General features: G+C 32.2%; 2 protein-coding genes across 12 annotated transcripts in view; both read left to right on the forward strand.

Moving 5' to 3' along the window:
* LOC129946394 (trafficking kinesin-binding protein milt) overlaps nt 1-20,785 on the forward strand; it is a 49,299-nt gene extending 28,514 nt beyond the window's left edge. For 3 of the 10 annotated variants that reach the window (XM_056056557.1, XM_056056556.1, XM_056056564.1), the window contains exon 2: nt 11,486-20,785. In XM_056056557.1, the coding sequence (XP_055912532.1) occupies nt 11,488-14,679 (3,192 nt within the window). In that variant the 5' untranslated portion in view covers nt 11,486-11,487 and the 3' untranslated portion in view covers nt 14,680-20,785. Of the gene's footprint in view, nt 1-6,916; nt 7,133-7,187; nt 7,933-7,956; nt 8,649-8,671; nt 9,372-11,485 lie in introns of those variants that run through there. The other 7 variants (XM_056056561.1, XM_056056563.1, XM_056056559.1 and 4 more) reach the window with 7 other exon arrangements.
* Nucleotides 1-24,675, forward strand: part of LOC129946409 (serine/threonine-protein phosphatase 4 catalytic subunit) — a 53,189-nt gene extending 28,514 nt beyond the window's left edge. Inside the window, exons 2-4 of one of the 2 annotated variants that reach the window (XM_056056590.1) lie at nt 21,259-21,462; nt 21,523-22,522; nt 23,898-24,675. In XM_056056590.1, coding sequence (XP_055912565.1) covers nt 21,729-22,522; nt 23,898-24,027 — 924 coding nt within the window. In that variant the 5' untranslated portion in view covers nt 21,259-21,462; nt 21,523-21,728 and the 3' untranslated portion in view covers nt 24,028-24,675. The remainder of the gene's footprint in view (nt 1-21,258; nt 21,463-21,522; nt 22,523-23,897) is intronic. The other variant, XM_056056589.1, reaches the window with a different exon arrangement.
* The last annotated feature ends 656 nt before the right edge of the window (nt 24,676-25,331 follow it).

Raw genomic sequence — 25,331 nt, forward strand, 5'->3', positions numbered from 1 at the left:
CGATCATTTGGTCAGAGCACCCCAACATCAACTTTATATCCTTATACGTTTTTCCTATAATTCGCAACTTTTTATGATTTCCCGTTTTTCGTCGGTGCAGTGCTTTCCTCGGCCCACTAAATAACCAAACTTGTTTAGATATTCGATATTCCAACTATTTAATATTTTTAATTTATTTACTTACTGTTTATTTTTTTAAGTTTTTGATTTTTATATTTTTTACGTACAATATAACTCACACTCCTATTATTTTGAATAGCCTGATTGAGAGCAAAGATCATTTGATTTCTGGTTACAAATGTAAACGGTTATGAATTGCAAAATAGTTCATTGTTTTATCATTTTTAATGCCCCGTTATACTTACCGGTAGAGAAATGGGCTGATTACCAATATACACATGGTAAAAAAAACACTAGAGCAAATTTTGTAAAAGTACTCCTATTATTTTGAACACAGCTGTATGTATATACACATAGTCCAAAAAGTCTCCGTACAGCAGCTTTCTTTTTGATGATTCGAAATAAAATATTTACTATAACAATATATTAAAAACGGGTTTTTGAAAATTACAATCATAATTTTTTTTTTGAATTTGGTAAAAAGGTGAAGATGGAAACTAAGTTTTTTTCAATGTTACCAATTTGGTTTTAAATTTATTCCTAGTACTTTTTTCAAAAAAACACTAAAATTAGGCTGCTGTACGGAGACTCTTTGAACTAAGTGTACGTCCAAAGCTTGAGTATAACTATCATTTCTGGGCTGGTGCTCCTACAATTTACTTAAGCCTCTTGGACAGTATTGAGCGTAGAGTATTTAAATTGATAGGTGATGATATCATCGTTTCTTGTCTCACCCTTTTTTACTGCTATTTTAAAGGTTATGCTCTAATGCCAGCTGCATTTCTCCCCTTAAACGGTTGAACCGTAATACTCGCGCTTCTAAGAATACTCATCAGTATACCATCGAACCAAACTTCGGTAGTACTGTTAAATACAGAGATTCGTTTTCAAGCTGTACTACGCGAATGTGAAATTCCCTACCACACTGTCTTTCCCATTCATTGCAATGTTTAGGAATTCAAAACGAGATTCGTTTTCAAGCTGTACTACGCGAATGTGAAATTCCCTACCATACTCTCTTTCCCAGTCAATGCAATGTTCAGGAATTCAAAACGAATGTGCGCCGGCACCACCTTTCAAACCCTCTCACTATTTTAATGCACACACTGTGTTTCTACATAGATATAATAATAGTAATATCCCCTTGAGTGTACTCTTCTTGTATAAAAAAAAAAGTTAGTCTAAATTTAATGCTCTTTACATTTTTGAATGGCAAAAATATGACATGTTTAAGATAGAACGATTTCTTTGTTTATATATTCAAAAAATTGAAATAAAATGAAGAACATCAGTTAACCATGCATACAACCCATATGTATTAATAATCCTCTAATAAAATGTTACCTGTCAAAATACTTCGAGTTTTTGATAAGAAATGGTATAATTACTTTTAATGCATTAAGAAGCTGTCATAAAGCTTGATTTGAAAGCCAAAGTCTATGCGATTAAAATTATTATAAATCATTTTATAACAATAAACATTTAAATTCAAACAAAAATTCGGCAACAGGCTGAAATAAAAAAATTCCTACAAATCCCTTAAAACAAAACAATAAAAAAAAACTTTCGTTGTTTTTAAACAATAAAATTTAATTTTATAGGATACTTAAAACAATAACAATAACAAATCCTTTTTTATTTATGCCATGATAGTTTTTATAAGATATGTACATTCAAATAAATAAATGTGTAGTATTACAAATTTTATGCAAGGGAGAACAGAGTGTGACAATTATTATTTTCTATTAATTAGGTTAAGACCTTTGAAAAACTTAAATCACAAGAGACTTATTTCTGTCGAAGAATTTCGTCTTCCCTTTAAAATCTTCGCAACACAAACTAAACTAAAATTATTGCTATTTTAATCTTCGAATGAATTTAATGATATATAAAATCTTTAAGTTTGTTCACATAAAAGTGAACTATGTCATGTTTTTTTCCTTCTTCTTCTTTTTAATTGTTTATTGTGCGTGTTGATTTAGGTGGGCCAGCATTTCATTCATAAATTCAAATCTAAGTGTACATATTTACAACTCCAGAAGTAATAAATATTTGTATCTTATTACGTCAGCTATATATTTTTGAACTATATGGAAAAAACAAAATTAACCCTGACACAATACTATCGTGCTTTTTTCCGATGCTCGGACATATTTGAAAATCGTGAACTTTATTTTTAGTTTCGTGATAGGAATTGAAATAGCTTATTATTGAATTTTCGTATGTGTTATTGTCAAAGTGAATTTTAACTGTATGTTTAGTTACAATAGTTTGATGACAAGGGACAAAATGTGTTGTTTAATTAGGTGCAACAATATTTAGTTTTGAATAAAAACATAGATATTTTTTTTTCAATATTGTTTTGTTTTCATAAGGTAATAGTAACATTTTGTGTTTTTTTTTTTTAATTTTGTTGTGGTGTTTAAATTGATTCTGTGAAAAGTCTTTCGGTACGAACGATTTTGTTTGAAAGGGACTTCGTGATGAATACGTGCTTTTTATGGCAGCTTTTCTATCTCGGTTTATTTCGCGTTTATAGATTGATAGAAAAAATCTCTCAAACGAAAAATATATATGTTTGTTAAAACCGTACTGTAATTTTAATTGTTGTATAAAAAATCAATTTAATTGAGTCTTGGAAATGATTTTTCAAAGTCACAGTGTGAACATACAACATTACAAATAATTGTATTATCAGAATATTCGCCCTCAAATTTATTAAATCCGTACTGTTATTTTAATTGTTGTATAAATCAATTTAATTGAGTTTTGGAAATGAAAGTCATAGTGTGAAAAACTACAAATAATTGTATTATCAGAATATTCGGTCTCAAATTTATCGAAATTCAAAATGTGCTGTGTGTATATACTCCAGTTTAAATGTTTCGAACAAATTTAACTGTTTAGTTAATTCTATTAATTTTGGGAACAGTGGATAAGTGAATTGATTGTAATAACTGGGAAAATGTCTGCTGTACCCAAATTGACTCTTTGTATCTTTCAATAGCTGCTGATGCGATAGTAAATAGAAGAGTCATGAGTTTGATTTAATTATAATTACACACTCGTATATCTTATAATTTGCAATAAAAGTTTATAGCAAACTTGTAAGCATGTTTACTTTGTTTCACCCTAACAATAGCTTAATACAAAAAATGTCGAGTATATCTATTACCATAGTGACTTTCCACGTCTATCATACGCAATAATAAAATTTAAACACGGATGATAATAGTTGTACACTATTTTACCTTAAAAAAGGTCTTTTCTAAAACAAAATTTGTGAGGTTGGTTTTATTTATTTTTGTTTTTTTTTTTCTAAAAATTTCCATCCCAAATTATACTTAACTATTTGTGAACATCAAATTTTAAAAACGAACAAACTAACGCTATACAAAAAACAGCGGAAGATCTAGTATACGAAAGATATATTTTTAGTTTACGCTTATGTTTATTCCTAAATCCATTATCTGTCCAATTTTTTTTTACTACTTTTTATCCCTTAAAAATCTTATTTTATAAAATCGGACAACTTTTTATTTGTCTTTTGCACTTGCCAAAATTTTTTGTTTCTACCCTAATTCACCTTTTCAATGTTAAATTTTTGAACCGTATTTATTATTCAAACATTTTTGAAATCTAAAAAAAATGTCTCAGTTACTGTTTCACTCCAAGTATAACTATGTTAATATCCAATAATATTCAGAATCTTTTTATTCAGGGGGGTCATTCCGTAAAACGATAGCGTTTCGACGATAGTCTCACTTCACGTAAGACGATAATCGTCAAAGTAATATCGTGAAAACGATAGCGTTTGCACGATAGCTAAGTAGGTATCGTCTGCTTTTAATTTCCATTGATAACTAAGCAAATTGAAGTAAAAAAGTTTCGGTGTAGTTTAGTTTTGTTTCAAAATAGAAATAAAAACTCAAAAAAATACCATGAATTCGGTTACGAAGAAAATTAAGCGATGAATGGGCCTTCTATCTATTATAACCCATATGTAGGTAAGCATTTTTTTTATATACAAACCATTAGTAATTTCTCTTAATTGTTGTTAAATATTACAATTGTAGTTTTGGAATTGCAAAAAAGGACTTTATGATATTAAAAAAATAAATTTGCCAGACCGTTGTCGTTCTACATACATAATGTATGTATATACCTTCAATATTAAAATTTGCTGTAACTATTGAAACTTTGGGGCTGATGAACATTTGTATATTCAACAGGCAACGATTTAGTATCGTTCTTGCACAAAGCACTAATCCAAATTATTTTTGGAAACAAAAAATATTTTTGAAGCCAAGTTATGTTCCCTGCGGATAAAATGGAGTCTTCACTTCCTTCCCTTGGGTTTATTACTGCCCTAATTTACAAAAATATCAGGCATTGAAAAAACATTTTGATATCAAAGTTTTATCTTCTGCGGCAACAAATGAAAGCACAGTGACAATAACAACAAACATCACAAAATAGTTGGCATGTTTATTAACAATACACTTTTTGCAAATTTTCAAAATTTCCCATAGAGAAAAACCAAGCTTAATAACATTTTCAAGTTATAAAACAAGCATTATCTTTCGTTGAGTTCATTTTGACATTTCAGTCATAGTATAATATACTTAACGAACTTGTACTGAAAACGATTGAACTAGACGATAGTGACAAAGTTATGTGAAGCAAATTATTGACGATTATCGTTTCGGAAATTACGGAATGACTCCCCAGTATTGCTCTTTTAAAACAAGAAACAATTTTTCCTTTTCATCCGACCCTATAGATAGTATAGGCGGGTATCGTATAAAATCAAAACGATCGTTCGGTTAAGTCATTTTATACCTGTATTTATCATTTTTATAGAAAAATGTAGAGAGAACAATACTCTAAACGAATAAAAACAAATTGACAATCAGTTATCGCCTTAGCAGAATCGACTACTGGTTTTCGGGTGAATTTATTTTCAAAGTTTTTAAAATATTAACAAATATTTGTTTGAGGAATTGAAACTTCGCAATACAAATTATTTATTTCAGTAATAAAATAGGTACAAAAATCAGGGTACAAATTTTTTTTGTAGTTTCTATAAAATAAGCCAGGTAAAAAGAGGTATGAGCCAAATAAATAGTCAATTAAAATTAAATTAAATTGGGTGGCGCAACAGTCCGTTGTGAACCAGGGCCTAGTGACTTACAACTCTCAACCATTCCTGTGTGCGTGTACTGTTGTCAGGAATGGAAGGGACCTACAATTTTAGGCCGAATCCGAACGGCTAGTTTGAGAAAGCACTTTTTCATGAAAAGAATTACTCTTGAAGGATTTGTCAATTCTTCGCAAGAGGCAGTACCCGCGAATTTTTTTTTTTTTTAAATTAAGGTGACACAGGCAGGGATTGAAACCAAGACCCCTTGCATGACAGTCCAACGCACTAACCATTATGCCACGGGTACCAGAATAGTCAATGGATTAATTTATATTTCAACCGAAAATTGTAACTCTCCATTGTCATTTGATTAAAACTATTTTTATACTGCTTTTGTCTTCTTCTTCTTGTAGTTACGTCGTTCAAAGTACTTAAATCATTAAATAAACTAACTTAAAATAAATAAATAAATTAGGTGGCGCAACAGTCAATGAAGAATCAGGGTCTAGTGGCTTACAACTCTCAACCATTCCTGTGTGTGAGTAATTGCAGGGAAGGAGGGGACCTACAGTTTATATGCCGTATCCGAAGGGCTAATTCGAGAAAGCACTTTTCACTACAAGAGGTAGTACCCGTGAAAAATGTTAGGTGGTACAGGCAGGGATTGAACCCAAGACCCCAGAAACTAACTTAATTTCTTAAAATTCTTAAAACATTTCTCTTACACTTATTTTTGAAATGCAAAAATGACGTCTTTACTCCTATGAACTAGTTTTAACTTATTCCGTCTCTAATACTCGTTTATTTTTCTTTATAAATAAGCCTTTGTAATAAAGGCATTGTTGTTGCAGTAGATAGTACGAGTTATAATAGATAAGGCTGTTAATAACAATTTTTCAAGTTTTAGTTGCACTTATTTTTCACATTTAAATGTACTTGCTCCAACTTTATATTTAATTCTTAATTAATAAACAATACCTATTTATTTATTATTGATTATTTTAAGTAATAAAGTAAATAATTTAAAGTAATTAACAGTGATTATCGGACTTAGTAAGGGTTTGTTAACAGTGGGCCAATGGGAATAATCAAGAATTAATTTCAGCATAATGCTTAAATCCGCTTGTAAACTAACACACACAAATCTATGGTTATCTCACGCATAGGCAAACTAGCCCTAATTTTCAGATATTAACCCAAAAGGTTAAGAAGTTTTGATTCCCGTTGTACCCCATTGATATCACAGATACAAATCTTGTTTTCTTACAATCGATAAAAATACATCTTTAAGTTTTTTTTATTCTGTTCTTACCACCTGTTTCTTTATTGAATTTCAATTTTCTTCATCCACACAAATTGATAAACTTGTTTATTTATTTTATCAAAAATATGTTTCTTCCAATTCTCTTGGTTTTTCTATGGAAAAGACACACCCTATACACAAACTATCTGTCATTGCCTCTTTGCTTTAGCCTGCCCGTACTTCATCCAACTTCCAAGTATATTTATTTCCGAACGCTGCACAATGAACTTACCAAGTACACAAAACGTGAATCATGTGACAGGGGGAATAGGAAAAGGAATTAAAGTGAACTGACAGCAAGCAGCTCTCAGTCTCAGTCTCAGTAATCGTGACACATCCATGGAGAGCAAAGTGGAAGCAAGTTGATTAAACGAAACGAGTATTTTTAGGAAAATGAAGTTCAAATTCATTTATATTTTTTGGTGATTAAGTAACACACAATATTTAATTTTTGATAAAAAAGAAACGTGTTGGTAAATAAGAAAACAATAGAAAAGAATACCTATAATCAAAGACAAAATAAATAGGGTAGTTTGTTGTTGGTTGTGTTATGTTTTATTTGTAATGTAAGTAATGCAATGTGAACGAAATGAAAGGTTTGGATTTTCATATTCCATTTGGGTTGGGTGATTTTAAAGTTAGAATGGTGCAGTTTCTGTTTCTGTTTCTCAGTGTTCGACTTCGAACTTCAACTTCGAAGCATAGTATAAGTAAAGATATATACACATTATACACAGAGATAAGTTAAATCTCTAAAGGGATGGTCTTTGCTCTGCAATTACGCCAAGACCAAGTGAGTCTTCTCTGGGCTATAGCGAATATTTAATTTGTTGTTTATATGTGTGTGCGAGTTGGTTTTGTTCTCGTGGAGCAAACATCGATTTTTTGCGAGCAGTGCAAACCATCTGACTGAAAAATTGAGCTTTTTCCTTCGTGTATTTTTTGTCTTCTTTTAAAATTCGAAACTGAGAACGTTTAGCTAGCTACCTATTCTATCTATGTGCGCTCTTTGAAAGAAAGTGACTCTGACTATAGTACTGGTCTTTTATTTTGTTGTTTATTTTTTACTTGATCGGTGTCGGTATCATATGCGTTGTGCTTTCCGCAAAAAATATTGCAAAACGTTAATATAATTCTTGACTTTTAGCATTCTTGTTTATAATATAATGGCAGTTAAGTGGCACTCGGTGCGAATAATCCATTCGAAATGAACTTTTATTCCGAGTCACGTTATTACCGGTCGGCATCGGTCTAGGCGCAGTCGAGTGTCTATCCTCTATCTATCTGTACGCCACCCAGAATAAAGTTTAATTACAGCTTAGCCTGTTTAAATTGTAATTTAAAACAAATAGTTTGTTTTTTTAATGTAAGTAGATCCCTGCATTGCACAATGCACATAATCAAAACCGTATCTTGTTCCCATATTTTTGTCCATGTACCTTACCAATACCTTAGTTACTTATGAAATTTGCAATGAAAAGTGTGCAGAACAGTCTTCTCGTCCTCATCTCAGTGCGCGTGTTGAAAATGTCTGTGAATTGTGATGAGAAAAAATTAAAACATATAAATTGTTAAAATGTGTGTTTCTATGAGCTGAAACTATTCAAAAGTATCTTAAATTTTGTATACTTTGCGTATTAGATTGCTCTCACTATTTTCTATTTGTAGTTTTGGGAATTTAAAAAATTCTGACATTTAATTTACATCGAAAAACTTCTTTGGTCGTAATCTAGGCGTTTGTCTATGTATGTTTTTCTTTTCATTTTATCAAAGCTTCCTAGTTAACTAAAGCTTATGCTTTTTGCGGCTGACAGACGTCTACGTCATTGATAGAAACAAGAAACTGAGAACTGAATATAAAACATTCTTCTTCAATAAACAGTGTCCACTTGCATTTTCTAATCGATCATCTATCTAATAATAAGTGTGTGAAGATTATTTTGTAACTTTTAATGCTTAAATATTAAATAAACCATGCATTGGCCTTGGCCTTAAATCAACCAAAACACCCCCACCCAAAGTCTACCAATACCCTTCTTCTGTTGTGGCCTTTGTTCGTTTATAATGTTTTGAACGGGGTTGGTAAGTAGATAAGAAGGTACCTTTGTGTATTCCTTGCAACTAAAAACCAACACCATTTTCATCTGGATACTGTTTTGCATTTTGGTTATACAACATCCAATTTTATGTAGGTACCTACCTACACTGCATGTTGTGGTTTGATTTGGTCGTGTGTAATTTTGAGAAAATATAATAATTGAACGGTGTGCCAACAGTTTTATAATATTATCACTGACTGGAACAGAAGTTTATTTTTGTTTTATCAGAGTTTTGCAACAGTTTATTTGTGTCGGCTTGTTTCGTCATCTTTATCAAGAATAGTTTGTAAACTGAGTGTGTTTGAAATGATTTGAATTGCGTCGTTCTGGCTGTATCCTTGCCATTTGATTACGACACTTTCCCTACGAGGAAGCATTTCAAAAGTTGCGAAATTCAAAATTAAATTTTTAAGGATATTAGTGGTATCCAGAATTAAAAGTCGATCGCATAAAACTTGTCGTTCAAGGGAATGAAAAGAGAATATTTTAACAGTAAATGTATGCTTTGACTTGAATAGTGTGTCAAAGCTCATCACATTCACTAAACTTAAAAATAAAGCGAACAAATGTGTGCCTAGAAAATAGTCCCTCATGTTTTAACGCAATTGAATTTTTTTGTGTGTTTTTTTTTTTTAAAGAGAAATGTCGGTGTGTAAGCCGGGCGGCGGTAAACGGCGTTCGTGCATTTAAGTAGTACGGAAATGAGGTAAATAAGTGAAAAATACTCCTTTGATTAAATCCATGATGAATTTTAGTAGGTAGGTAGTGAGTATGCCTTGAATTATTACTCACTTGTTCCCCGTTAGCTTATAAAAGCTTACTACAAGTTTTAAACTTGTAATTTTTACTCGGAAATTTTAGTTACATTCAATATTCGAATACTAATTTTTTGCTTCTTCAAACGTAAACTTTAGACTTTACACTTGTGTTTTGAATTTTCTCGAGATTACAATTACTTTCTCAATTAATTAATTGATGATGATTCACATAATTTCAACCCTTTAACGAACGAACTGCTGGACTCCAGTATATGATCGCTTGACATAAACTAAAGCAGTTTAGGTTGGCTTGACAATTTTCAAATTGCACGTTGAATAATATGAGACTTTGGGTTTCAAGGCCTATAGGTTTATGTATTGTATTTTGCAGTTGACTTTACTGTTTGTGGAAACAAATGCCTAGAAAACATGTGTGAAACATATTTATAAATAATCTAGACAGCCATATTTTGGGAATTATTGGTAAAGCTGACAATAGATGATAAACGGTTTTTACTTTTTTTCTCAATTTCAATAAAGAAATTCATTACTGAGGGCAAACTTTTATAAAAGATGAAAGCAAGGCCTATTCGAAACAGTACCTCTTATTTTTCCATGAAAACTGCGAACCATTCTAACGGTAGACTAGTTGTGAATATAGCTTATGCCATATGTAAGTCCTAATTGATTAAAAAAAATAATAAGGCAGTTATAAAGCTCATCTTCTCCAACATTAAATTGGATTTTTTTTTAAACGCGATAACTTTCCGATTTTTTTTTTTTTTTGTAAAATTTATTTACGAAGAATGTCCTTTCGAAATAAAGCACACCACTGGTCCAAATATTCAATCCGAATAAAGTTTGTTTTATTGGTAATTTGTATTGTAGTCAAACAACAACGATTTTCAATGACTCCATCACATCCCGATTGCAGTTATCCTGTTAACCGTCGTTTTAAATTGTATGTTTTTTCACATTTAATTTTAATTTTTACAAATTTTATCATATCGTCTTTATCTAAATGAGAAGCATGAATATTATTCTAAATAACATCTCAAAATATTTTGTACATATATCACTATTGAATAGAATACTAAAAAAAGATATTCATGCTTCTGAAATTAGAAAGTCGGTATGGCTTTTCTTGCGCTTCATCTTCAGCCAAATACGTTTTTATTAAAATCGAATGAAGATATGCTCATTTTTTATTTTAGCTTGATTTGCTTTTTTTTTAACTCGTTCGTTCAGAATACAATTCAATATTTTGAACCACTGTTGCACATATTTTAACACATGCAGCAGTCAAACAAAACTAATGAGAATTCTATGAATAAAGGATAATCTCAAAAATCTGCTCTCTTCGATTTCAAATCCTAATCGTTCTGTTTTCTGTATTTGTTATTCTCTTGAGTTTGTTCTTTTCATCACTGGATAACTGAATCGTTGATGACTTCTCGGAACTTTTGTTCTTCAAAAATAAAAAAAAAGCATCACTGGAGCATTGTATCTTCTTGTTGTTGATCAGATTGGTTGACGGCGGTGATTTGTTGTTAAATTAAGACTGCCAGGTTGCCTTATGGACATTGAGGTGTGGCTTTAAGTAATTTATGTATGTTTATTTCTTTGTGTCACAATTTTTTCCTTAAACGAGCATCTTAATTGGTGCTTAGGTCTTTTAGAAAAACGCTCCATCAGTACAATATGTCAAGGCTTGATTGGATTAGAATCTTACCTTAACGGTTAAAAAAATCTTTCCTTTCATGTTCCGAGGAGTCTGATCTCCACAACTACACACACACACAGTAATGCACTTTCTTCCTTTTATTTAATTATCTAATATTAAATAAATAAATTGCTCATTTTACACTTAAATTTAAAAAAAATTAACTTAACATTTTCTCGAATACAAATAAAAAACATTGTTCCCACAATGAATTATTTGCACTCGAAAAATTAGCTTAAACTCTTTTATTAATAACAAAAAACAAAAAAAAAAAAAACAATTTTCGACCGAAATCTCGCTAAGTGGAATACTTTTCTTTCTTCTCTAATCGTTGTGCAGAGATGCTTCATGGCGCTTCAACAAGTAGTAGGGCAAGGCCCCCTTTAAGTCCCTTGGCACTGGCTACTCTTGATAAACATTTACCAAATTTGTCGTCCAACAAACGTCTCCAAAACAAATACAAAGAAATAAAATACATAACCGAAAAATCGGCGTCATCGTCTTTCATAGACGTGGGATGCATAACTGACATATGCAACAGTGACAATCTTCCTGAAGTCGAAATATTTTCCCTGTTGGAAGAAAAAATTCCTAAATATAAAGTACGAACCGATGTGCTAACTGATTTTGCAGGATATTCAAACGAAGACTGGTTTGTACCCGCACCCGCACTTAAAATCCCCGTCGAGGGATTGGGCCTTACAAAGGATCAAACTCGCGAAACATTGAATTACTTTCTTCTATGTGGAAAACGAGTTAGCCAAATGACCCGATCGTACGATGATATCGAAGCCGTAACACGTCTGCTCGAAGAGAAAGAAAAGGATTTGGAGCTGACCGTTCAAATAGGCAAAGAGCTCCTAACACAAAATAATCTCTTAGAAAGTCGAGTTGCAGAGCTGGAAAACGAATTAAAACAAACCTCCGAACACCGAGCACAGTTATTACATGAGCTGCAGAAGAAAAACGAATTGATTGCAATTCTAACAGATGACGAAACTGGGAATGACCCTGGAGCAAATAGTTCGCAAGCGTATGTCTCGCTTGATATGCTTCAGGATAAGATTGCCACGCTGCAGGAACAAAATACTTCGCTAAAACTCGAAGTGAGTCAACTTGCCGACGAAACAGACCAAGTAGAGGCCCGTGAACGCAAGTTAATGGAAGACATAACGATGGAGCTAAATGCGACGCACAGCCAGTTCGAGAACCTCAGTCTGGAGGTGGAGAAATATCGAGAAGAAAATCGCCTGCAGCGTGAACAAATCGCAAATATGACAGCTAGATTGGCAGAAGCTGAAGTTCACATGCACCGCCTAGCTCACGACAACAGCGAGCAAGGTTCGTTGCTTGAAATAACCAAAGAAAACCAAAATCTTTTGGCACTGGAGCTATTGGAATTCAAAAAACGCTACCAGGAAGTGATAACGCTGCTTGAAGAAGCGCAACAACAGCTACGAAAACACCAGAAAAAGCTGCATTCTCATGGGCGAAGCTCATTTTTGGCAGGACTGCCCGGCATGGGCGGGCCGCACCCGGACTCACTGCAGTCAGAACTGATGGACTCGTCACTTTACTCAGAGAACAGTATCGATTCAGGCATTGTCCGTGATCATCGTAGTGGTAGCCTTATTCCTAAAAGTGGAGGCGGTATTGGTGCTATGTCACCTTACGAGAAAGTTTTTGAAACTGTGCGCTGCGCTTCAAAGAGCGGCAACTATTCAGACCCTGCCAGCGGTATGTCACAACTGGGAGGTGGTGCCATGTCAGTCAGTTCCACGTCAGGACCACGAATTTCTGCAATGCCATTTATAGGATCCTCAATAAACTACACAAATCCAGCTGGTGGGTACTCCGGCTATCATTCAAACTTCGACAGTGCAGCATCTATGGCGGGAAGTATTTCATCCGACCAGTCAGGCGACGATACATATCCAGCGTTGCCGCCAGGTGTGCCAGGAGCCCCAGGTGCCAAAGATCTTGAAGCGGCACTTAAGCGACTTACTCCAGCCGAGGTATTGGCGCGTCGCGCAATGCTATCCCATGCCCCACCTGGAACTTACAACTATGACGAAAATCCATCAGCACGTATGCCATTGGGTATTCGAACACCAGACAGCATTATGTCGACTGGATCTTCATCGAATTTGTCATTCTCAAATAGACAATGGCGTCTTCCGGATAAGTTGCAAATCGTCAAACCTATCGAAGGTTCCCAAACGCTGCATCATTGGTCGAGACTAGCAACGCCAAACTTTAGTGGCTTGTTAGAGGAACGCCCTGGAGTGACAATAAGAGGTGGACGCAATCTGGAAGAGCTTGGTGTAATTTATTCACTATCAGACGTTGAGGAAGACATCGACGATTTGCCGGGCAAACAATTTGAAACCCCCGGTGGCAGCATTTACACTTACACAAACAGCATGGTCATGCATCCAGACGATGGAGTACTTAACGATTTATCCTTCTTGTCCCAGTCTCAAATATCATCACGAATGGCTTCAGCGTCAACTTCCAGACAGCCAAGTTGCCCACCCACACCAGAACGGGGTCGGTCACGAAGGAATTCATGTTCAACATTCTCTCTAAATATGAGCCTCGCCTCAGTACTAAACGAACGTGGAATTCGAGCAGTCACCCCCAGTGCTCTAAGTACACCAGCTGGTCCAAACTTTTCGCCAACAGTGACACCCTGCAACAGTCCGGTAGGATCGCCCGAAAGGTCAATTTCACCCGAAGAACGTCGTTTTGGACTCTTTTCCAGTGGTGCCGATATGATAAAGCGGCAATTTAAAGGTGATTTGCTTCGTGCCAGCCAAACGCAACAACAGCAACAGAGAATAATGCTGTCAAGGTTAGAAAAACGAGCCTTGCGGTCACTCAAATTAATCGAAAAACTCGAGAGCATAGGTCTGGAGAATATAATAGCGACTCAACCTAGTGAAATTCATCATATCGGTAGGGGTATCGCTAGTCGAAGCTCAGGCAGTCCAATGGCCCAACTAACAAGCCTCAGGCATTATCCATCCTCAAGTGCTAGTAGCAGTACTGCTGAAAGCTTATGCAGTGATTCAAGTTTCGATGATATAAGTATGACAGATATGCACAAAAGGGGAACCTTCAATCCTATTAGAAATAAGTCGAGCAAGATTGGTGCAACATCAGTTGAGACCGACAAAACCAACTCTGAAAAAGATACAAGTCTGGCAATGAAGACATCTGCAGCAGCAGCAGCAACAGCAGCATCAACTAAAGTTGCCCACACATCACCACCTACAGACAGTCGAGTGAAGCAGATGCAACGTCAGAAGTCCCGACGAAACCTCAAAAACGGTACAGCCCAACAACGATCCGATTTGGGAACCATCGCGGGCAGTGGATCACGAGCTGTTCGTCCAGATCTCGGCTTGGTCGAACAACAACAACAGAAAGCCGAGCAGAAAAAGGCAAATTCTGAGAACCAGACAGCTGCACAATCGTTTGTTGGTTCCATAAGCTCATTGCTGTTTGGTCGCAAGGGCGGCTGGCTATAGTTAATTTGCACTTACCTATATTTAATTTTAAGTTCGATCATATCGTGTACATATAACACACTTTATATATTTTTTATGTTCTAAAATTTCCGTAAAAAAAAAAGAAACAAAAACTGACAACAATAACAACAAACAAAATAAATTCATAGACACACCACGTACATATAGTTTGCGTCTCCGGCAGTATCTGTCCTGCGAGTGAGTGAGAAAATGACTCACAGAGATCTCTAATTTAAATTAAGATAATTCAGTCCGTGACCTAAAGTGCCTAAATTTAGTCCTATAAGTAATATTTCTGTTTACACACACCGTGACCGACCGATTACAGCCAAGCAAAAGCAATAATGTCTCTCCTTTCTCTTCGAATGGTGCTTAGTTTTGTGTTCCTCATTTTATTTTTCTATTTCTATTCTATACCAAAAAACCAACGATACTATGCCAAGTATTATTAGAAAGAAGAAATGTTTTAAATTCATTCATATTGCCGCGATGACCTCAAAATGTATGGTGCATTGTCCGTCTGTACCTTAGGATGTACGACGACAATTTAAAAAAAAAAGGAAAATTCAATTAATATATTTTATACATAATATGTATGTTCGATGGCGTTTTTAGGTCTATATCGTATATGTATGTAATATGTGTATAAATCGCGGACTAAATTATCATTAAATAAATTAAACTAGGCCATTAGAAGTTGCTCTTCTTGAAGCTCACAGCATAATATTTTTAAATAGTATTTTTTTATTATAATTCTTAAGCCAATTATTACAGATATTGCCAGAGTGCTTACGAATGAAAAAGAAACAAATAAAATCACGGTGACACTATGTTTATTTCTTAAATACATGCCTACATATATTTTTATGATTTGTGTTTACTTATAAAAAATATTACCAAAAGAAAACGAGAATTTCTGTTTATTTTTTTGACAATGTGACCTTAAGAGAAAAATCAAAATTTGTTTTTGTTATAAATACTCGTAACTTTGCTTGTGAAACAAAAAAGTATACTTACTTTAATTAACATTTTAACTGACAAATGAATTTTTGAATTGAAAATTTCTTAATTTTTTTAAACACATCTTTCCCATCCTTGTTCTGTACCCGTGAAACTACCGAAAATACTATGTTTTAATTTTTCATCAAGTCTAGTCTTATAATTAGTTTTAGGACAATTTGAATATGCATATATATTATTTTTTTGTATTTATTTTTCTTAACTATTAACTACTTAATAGATAACGAAGTGTTAAAAAAAATCTTTACTTTTTAACTTCTTGCTAAATGTTAAAAAATGATCATCGAATGACACTTTCAATCATCATCAATCATTTTTGTTTATAAGGGTACATAATTTAAAATATAATGTTATACGATCAACCTAAAAGTGTTTTGTGGTGGTGTGGTGCTATAAAGCTATTAAGAAACTAAGCGAGGCATGTGATATTTTAATTTGAATTTAAATTGTAATTTTAAAAGCACACTCAAACAAAGTCAATAAAATATAAATATTGTTTGTTTGAATAATGTTAAGACTTTAAAAATGTGCTTTTGCAATTATCAAAGGAAAAAGTTATTTTTATATTTTTGTTGGCTTTGAAATAATCAGTATTTTTTTTTTGTAATAAATTCATCCATAAACTACATTTATATAAAAATATTCTTTTAAAAATTTGATTGGATTTTAATTTATTGCTTTTGAAACTCATAACCATGTGGCCTTGTATATATATCAAATCTAGAACACACTTTGAGGACACATAACATACCTTAAAAAACTATTAGTTTTATTTTAGTTTAATTTTTAATTGTCTTTTCTGGATTTGAAAGAAAATCTAAGGAATTTAGATCGATGAATTTTAATATAGGCGATGGTTAGTTAGGAAGGGTGCGTTCATTTTTGAAATTGAAAATGGAAACGAAACTCGAATAATGTAGTAATCGTACAGCTGTTTAAGGGACAAAAAAGAAGTCGAGATTTTTTAAATTCTGTACATAGTTATTTGGTTTCTGGTTAAGCCTAGACAAGTTGAAGATATTTAACGGATACAAAATTTGATGGTGCTATTTAATGGGAATATCTTTATTCTTTTAAAATGGATCTTGATTTTTCTTGGGCCTTGAAATACTAATACCATCTTAAAATGCTGTTTTTGGGTGTGTGGCCATGTTTATTGTTGATCATTACCATAACTTGCAAAATGTTGATGGTGTTTTTTCCTTAAAGCTTTTCGTTTTTTGCACTTACTTAAAAAAATGATTTTTGAAATAAAAACTTAAAAATTAAAGAATTCGTCTTGAAAGACAAATTTGGAATTAAATGTTCGCCGATTTTAAATCCGTGTAAACCTGGAGGGTCATTCCGTAAAACGATAATCGTTAGACGATATCGTTTAGACGATAGTCTCACTTCACCTAAGACGATAATCGTCAAAGTGATATCGTCAAAACGATAGCATTTGCACGATAGCTAAGTAGGTATCGTCTGCTATTAATTTCCATTGATAACTAAGCAAATTGAAGTAAAAAAGTTTCGGTGTAGTTTAGTTTTTTGTTAGCATTTTTTTTATATACTTAAACTTTGGGGCGGAGGAAAATTAGTATATTCGAAGGGCAACAATTTTAGTATCGCTCTTGCACAAAGCACTAATCCAAAGAAGTTTTGGAAACAACAAATATTTTTGAAGCCAAGTTATGTTCTCTGTGGATAAAATGGAGTCTTCACTTTCTTCCCTTGCACCCCAATTTTGTGCATTTTACTGCAGCTGAGCAAAATTTTTGATATTATAGTTTATTCTTCGGTGGCAAAAAATTAAAACACAAAAAGTGACAATAACAATAAACATCACAAAATAGTTGGCATGTTTATTAACAATACATATTTTATAAATTTTCAAATTTTTCCATAGAGAAAAACCAAGTTTAATAACATTTTCAAGTTATTGAACAAGCTTATCTTTCGTTGAGCTCATTTTGACATTTTGAATATACTCAACGAACTTATACTGAAAACGATTGAACGAGACGATAGTGATAAAGTTACGTGAAGCAAATTATTGACGATATCGTTAATGATAATCGTTTTGACGATTATCGTTTTGAAAATTACGGAATGACTACCCTGGGTTGGATTAAAAGGGATTTCTCGTCTCGTTTATAGGTTTAAATGAATAAATAATAAGGAATCGAACATGAAAACTAAACTCCACGAAAAACAATTATTATTGTAAAAGTAACAATAATCAACACCTTGATGATGCCTTTGACGAGGTTCCTATTTTCATTAAACTTGTCTACTCAAAATGATAAAGATCCATTTACTCGTAAAACTAGGTTAAAGCTTACAAAAGTAAACAATTTTCCTGCGGTGCATAGAGCTTTTTTTCAGTGCTATCTTGTTGTTATTGTTTTGTGAATTTTGTAGCTTCTCTTTCCACGTGACTAAGTGTATATTTTTTCGAAGTTCAACAGAAGAAGATAAGATACATTCGTTATAAAAAAATATCCAAGTTAGTAAATATTACACAAGTAATTTAACACACTATCAGTATATCTTTCTAAGAGGGCTTAAAGAAAGACAGATAGCAATCAATTTTTAACAAATTTATTGCAAAAATAAATAAGATAATAGAATGCAATCACGCAAACTAAGTATAGGAGGAGCCAAACACTCAAACAGTAGCTACATAACATATAACTGCTTTTAAATGATCATTTAAAAAAACTACAGATAAAACAGAGACAATGCTCAAAATTATCATGATCTGAGGGTTTAAATTGTAAACAAATAATTGACCATTTGAGAACTCAATCTTATTTCAGAGATCATTAAATTGCACATATGTCATATCAAGACAGAGAATATTTGAAAATGTTATTCAATGTAAAGATACATTTGTTTTTGTTAATTTATGGGTCAAAGTACGTTTAGATAAAATTATATAAAGACAAAATGCATTAATTGCTGGTTTCTAAATTGAAAAAAGTAAGTAATTTAATTTTTCAAATCCATACAAATTCGACGCTCACAGTTCATCAACAATTTTTACTTATAACAAATTTTTGGCATTGGTTTTTTGTTGCATGACTAAAATGTTAATGATCATTAAAAGTTATTTAAATGCTCTGCAATTGTTTGTTCTTTTTGTTTGTGAGAATTTGCCTGCATTTAAATTAAAAAAGTTTAGTCTCAGAAAGCATTCAGCTTAATATCTTTTTGTCAAGATTGTGTACCTATACTTTGTTTAACATCATTCCCAACATCAATTTTACTCATTCACTGCCTTGAACATACAATGCTTCGCTAGCATTCCGTTTATTAAATTTGTTTAAAGCTGCCAATATTTTCTTTTTTTGTTTTGAAACTTAACCAGATCATGTTATTTTCAATTTTAACCATTTGAACTTATATTAACTTTTTTAAAAGAACCCATTACAACGAATTTTTCGTAATAAGAAATTTGGAACAAATTACAAGAAGAAAACACCAAATTTTGTAATGCGTCCAAGAATTTTATGATTATAAAAACGGTGCATATGATTAAGAGGGACAAGTTTTACGATAAAACGTGAAACAGATTAAAAGAACAACACCTTTGCAGGTTTAAAGCTTAGTACAAGACTGAACCATCTAACAGTTTTTTTTTAAGTATCTCTTTGCCTTATGAACTTAACTTGGAATAAAGTGACGAATTTAACCAACAAAGTTGCTCAAACAAATTGAAGCTTACTCTCGACATTTAAAGCTTATATTGCCGTTTTTAAATTCACAAATTTAAACATTTTCATGCAATCTTATTCTTTTAGTTTTACATTCATTAATTTGGAAGTTCATCTCTTGTAATAATATTTCTAACTTGCAAACAAAATGACTTGGTCAGTAATTCCGCTTGTTTGTTTATGCCTTAACGACCGCTGTTTAATGCCTTTTCAAACACATCAAATAAGTTTACGATTTGTGTTTTTGTTTCGCAATTGGTTAAACAGCACCACCACACCATTCGCAATCTTAATGTATATAATTTCATGTTTTTTTTTAAGTTATCATTCTTGTTATTTTATAAAACCCTCTCCGTATTCTTTAAGAAATATAAAAATTGGATATTCTTACATAATTTATGTATGTATAAATGAATAGAAAATTAAAGAAAAGAAAAAAAAAAACAACATAAATAAAAAGGCTCACTTTAAAAGTTAATACGATAGATCACAGATGTCAAACACGATTGTCAATAAAAATGAAAATATAATTGTTATAATTTATTATATAAACAAAGAAAAAAAAAAACAAACAAATAATTAAATAAATGCTTTGCTATAATAATTATTAGGTAAACAAAAAACTGTTATATTAAATATGTAGTTTAGATGCTAAACAAAACCCAAGATAAAATTGAAAGATACCCTATTAGTGCTAAAGCAAAAATGGAAGGAATAATAAATAAACAAAAATACAAAAACAAAAAATAAAAACAAGAAAAATGAGAATACATTTATTTTTTCATAAATCATCCGTTTGCGAGGAGTTGTTAAATGTCCAAATCAGGCTAGAGTGATATTTGTTTGGAGAAAATCAAATCGCATTTTTTTGTTAAAATTTTTAAATCGTTCATACACCATAACCAAAACAATGAAACGTTATATTATAAATAATCCTTGAAGTCATCCCATATTCTCCTATACAAACTACACTTATTATAAATTATTATTATTAACTTAAGCATTTGTTTCATCTACTATATAAAAATAAGACCTTCATATTTCAAAAGAAAAAAAGAAAAACTAGAAGATGAACAATTATTATTATATGTACTGTACTTTTGGCTTGATTTCTGCATTTTGGCCTTGTTTTGGTTACTTTTATCAATCCTCTCATTTCGGTTAGATAAAACATATTGATTAGTTTTTAGAAAATAAAAAAATAAAACGTTGATAAATCACTGATTAAAAAAAAAAATAAAAAAAGTAATGATTTGTATAAAATACAGTTCTAAGTTCATTTATGTTATTGAATATGCATGTAAATAATCCGAGAAGAATTGATTGTATGCAATAAAAACAACAAAATATTGAAGTTCTTGAAATTAAAAACAAAAAAAAACTTACGGAAATTGTTTTTTCTTCTTTCTCGTCAAAATGTTTGCCCATTTCGTTGTGAATAAAACTTCTTTCTGTGTTTAGAGAGAGGAATGATAAGAACGTAGTAAAGATTAATAATAGTTTATCTAGGTTTTTGATATCTTAGATTAGTTCCTTTGATTTTTTTTGTTTTGCTTGTTTATCTTTTTTCTACTTTTATGTTTAGCAGTTATGATATCTAGAGTTTTTCAATTTCAAAACTTTCTGTTAACATTGAGGAAATTCAAGATAATCTTACTATAGAATAGGGGTCAGCTTACAGATCGGAAGTGATCAAAACACAGAAAGGAGACTTTTAAAAAAAAAATTGTTTTATCTCACCTATCATTTTCTGCTTCATCAACAACACATTCCACATAGTTTACTTAGCCTGTCAATATAGCAGGTCTAGCAGGGAAGTCTACTTTTTTGTTGTACCAAGGGGTACTTGTAATTTCAGCTAGACGAATACAAGTTTACCTTTGCAATCCAATGGAGTAACCAGAGTCCTGCAGACAAAATTTAATCAACTAGCATTTACATATACGAACTTGGCCGGCCAATCGTCGCGTCGCTCGGCGGTGGTTTGGTGGATAGTCAGAGCTGTTTACATCATGAGCATTACAAATGAGGACAATCTTCAACTGACATTTTTCAATCAATTGTATATGCTGGTTTAGTTAGACCTGTATTTCCTATACTTAAAATATTTATTTCTTTACAGAAAACCAACGCAAGAGTAGAATTCTTCGTAGAGAAGCGCGCCTGTTGCACACGTGGAGCACGGGACAGGCAGCACCGACGACTTTTTATTCGACTGTAGTAAATCTTCACTATCAACTACTTAATATCAAAATCAGTCGATACAAAGAATAATATTCTTTGAACCACACCACATTAAATTAATCCACAAAACCAAGTACAAACAAAATGACAGACTACAGTGATCTCGATCGACAGATAGAACAACTAAAACGATGTGAAATAATAAAGGAAAATGAAGTTAAAGCGCTGTGTGCTAAAGCTCGTGAAATCCTTGTCGAAGAAGGCAATGTCCAGCGTGTGGATTCTCCTGTAACAGTTTGTGGTGACATACACGGTCAGTTCTATGATTTGAAAGAACTCTTCAAAGTCGGTGGTGATGTGCCTGAAACAAATTACTTATTTATGGGAGATTTTGTCGATCGTGGTTATTACAGTGTAGAAACATTTCTGCTTTTATTGGCATTAAAAGTACGCTATCCAGACCGAATCACATTAATTCGAGGCAATCATGAATCTAGACAAATTACTCAAGTTTATGGATTCTATGATGAATGCCTGCGAAAATATGGATCAACAGCTGTTTGGCGATACTGTACCGAAATTTTTGACTATTTAAGTCTTTCAGCGATAATAGATGGAAAAATATTTTGTGTCCATGGTGGACTTAGTCCTTCAATTCAGTATTTAGATCAGATTCGTACGATAGATCGTAAACAAGAAGTGCCGCACGATGGTCCTATGTGTGACTTATTGTGGAGTGATCCTGAGGATCAGACGGGATGGGGTGTATCGCCACGTGGTGCGGGTTATCTATTTGGATCGGATGTTGTGTCTCAATTTAATCGAACCAATGACATTGATATGATATGCCGAGCACATCAATTGGTTATGGAGGGATTTAAGTGGCATTTCAATGAGACTGTATTAACGGTTTGGTCAGCGCCAAATTACTGTTATAGGTAAGTTTTATTAAAATATTTTTTCTTTATTGATATCAATAATTAAAATTTATATTGTTTTGTAATGTTATAATAAAGGACACTTAGACTATCACATAAGGGACTGACAAACTTATAGTAATAATAACATTCATGTAACTTAGTCCAAACAGACTTATATTTTATCCATGTTACTTACAACAAATATAGTTTTTAAGAACGCGTTTGTTTAGGAATGACATACATTTTAAGCGAGCTCTTTATCGAAATCAACCAAAACGTTTCTCCTTCAAATCGAATTGAGCGTGATCTACAGTCCCTGGCCATATTAATAGACGCACTGCATAATTATTAGTTTATACGCAATATTTTTAACGTTCAAAAATGTATGTTTGGTTACATTTTTATGCAAGATGGAGCTCCATGCCACACAGCCTGGTTTATAAAAAGTTATTTGAGGGAAGAAAACATTCCTCTGTTGGACTGGCTGGAAACAGCCCTGATATGAACCCAATTGAAAATGTGTGGGAGCTGATGAAGAGGGAAGTAGCTAAAGATTCCTCTGTTGGACTGGCTGGAAACAGCCCTGATATTAACCCAATTGAAAACGTGTGGGAGCTGATGAAGAGGGAAGTAGCTAAAGATGCGGTCACTTATTGTAATTGTAATTCACGTGTGGAATCACCACCCACAATTTCAAGAAACAGTCAAATCATGCATTGACAATATGCCGCGCAGAATTGAGGCTCTTATTAAAGCAAAAGGAATTTTAACAAAATATTGAAAAAATTACAAAAATAACAACAACAAATCTGAAAATATTAATTTAAAAAAAAAAATCTTTAAATCTGTTGCTTTATTTCTAGGACGTAGTTTATATTTTGCATACAAAATAATTTAAATGCATTACAATATTCGAAAAACTGATTAAAATAACTGATAATTAAGATTTTGCATAAAATCTAAAGTGCGTCTAATAATATGGCCAGGGACTGTACATCTTTTTCAACAAGTTTCTTCTACCTAAATTGGAAGCAAATGTCATTTAAGATTGCGATTATTTTGGTCTGCAGAATCTTTATAATTTTGTATAATAAGTCTTAAAAAGGTTGATACACTTATTCTTTATTTTAATTTTAAATAATTAAATAATTTTCGTTTCTCGTATAAATTTGCTTTTTCCATTTTTTGTGCGTGACCTGCAATCATTCGCGTTAATTTAAATGTCTTAGTGTATTATATTATGTTCTTCCTTCCCCAAAATGCTAATAGAGTACTTATTTTACCACTAACTAAAATACACACATGCAATACATTTTTTAATTTAATAGTTTTAAATTTATTTTTTTATTTATATAAACTTCGAGTCTCATGATTTTTCGTTTTTTTTTTTCAGATGTGGAAACGTGGCAGCAATTCTAGAACTGAACGAATTTCTTCACAGAGACTTTATCATATTCGAAGCGGCCCCACAAGAAAGTCGAGGTATTCCATCGAAAAAACCGCAAGCGGATTATTTCTTGTAAGAGGCAAACTATCCGATTTTCTATCCATACCAGACGAGTTCTGTGGAACTTATGATGAAGAAAACCATCACGGGCAGTTTCTTTATTCATTTTGCACTTCTAGCCGGATCTACAAAACCAAGAAATATATTTTTTTGGAATCTATAGAACAAAGTCCTTGCTGATACTGCCAAGCATTTTTAAAACAAAACTCTCATTGTAAATAAGAATCTTGCTCTGCAATGATTCTTGAAAAAAAAAAATAGAGACGAACAAAATATTACAACAAAAAATTAACATAAAACCAAAAACAGATACAAGAGTGTAAAATGTTGAAAAAGAAAGAAAATATAACAAAAACCAATACAGATTAAAGTTTTATTTATAAATAACTAAGGGAGCCTAAAGTATCCTTTCAAATAGTTTTTAACTGTCCACTTTATGTATTTTTTTTTAAATAAAATAAGATTTCTTATATTTAAGTTCCTTTTTTATACATTTCTGTTTAGTTTTTGCCTCTTCATGAGACCAAGCTATCCTCGTCAGATTAACTTTTAACAAAAACAAAATTTGATTTCTCATTTACTACAAGATTATAGTTTTATATTAGACAAAACAAAAATACAAAAATTAAATCGAAAATAAATACAAAAAGAATAATAAAAGAAAGTTTTTTTTTTTGTTACAATATAATACAATTTTGTATATTTTAAGAGAAACAAAAAATATTACTATTATAATTGCTCTTCTATGAACTTATTTAAGATGATAATGATAATAAAATAAAAATATTATTAAGAAAATATATCGTGCAAAATTAACATTTTTAAATATTACTTGAAACTTTAACTTGATTTGTTATGTAAATTCCACTTTCTTTAAGAGAATCGGAAAATATTTACCCATTTTTCGTATAAAACTAACATTGGCGCTGGTTATTAAAGAAATTCTTATCTACGTTAAAACAGCTGATCCAAGCGATTAATGGTATAGTAAAAATACAATCTAGTGGATCTTTGCGGCTTTAAAATTGGCTCGAAATGATAGCTATTCAATGTATTTCTCTTCTAGACTCCCAATTGAATAGCTGTGTAGACATAAACACGAAAGATTATTTAGTTCTTAGGCCTAACCAACCGGTATGTAGATTGGTCCTCACTTATGGTTCTTGAAGATAACTCTTTGGTTTGATGAAATCATTCTTTGTGATGGTTTCAATCGTAATATTTGGGGTTATCGGGAACTTCTTTTCCCATGGATTTGTTCCCATATTCGATAAATTGGTATCATGCATTTGTCGGAATTGAAAGCGGAGCAAACAATGT

This window comes from Eupeodes corollae, chromosome 2 (genome assembly GCF_945859685.1).
Source record: "Eupeodes corollae chromosome 2, idEupCoro1.1, whole genome shotgun sequence".
Lineage (NCBI taxonomy): Eukaryota > Metazoa > Arthropoda > Insecta > Diptera > Syrphidae > Eupeodes > Eupeodes corollae.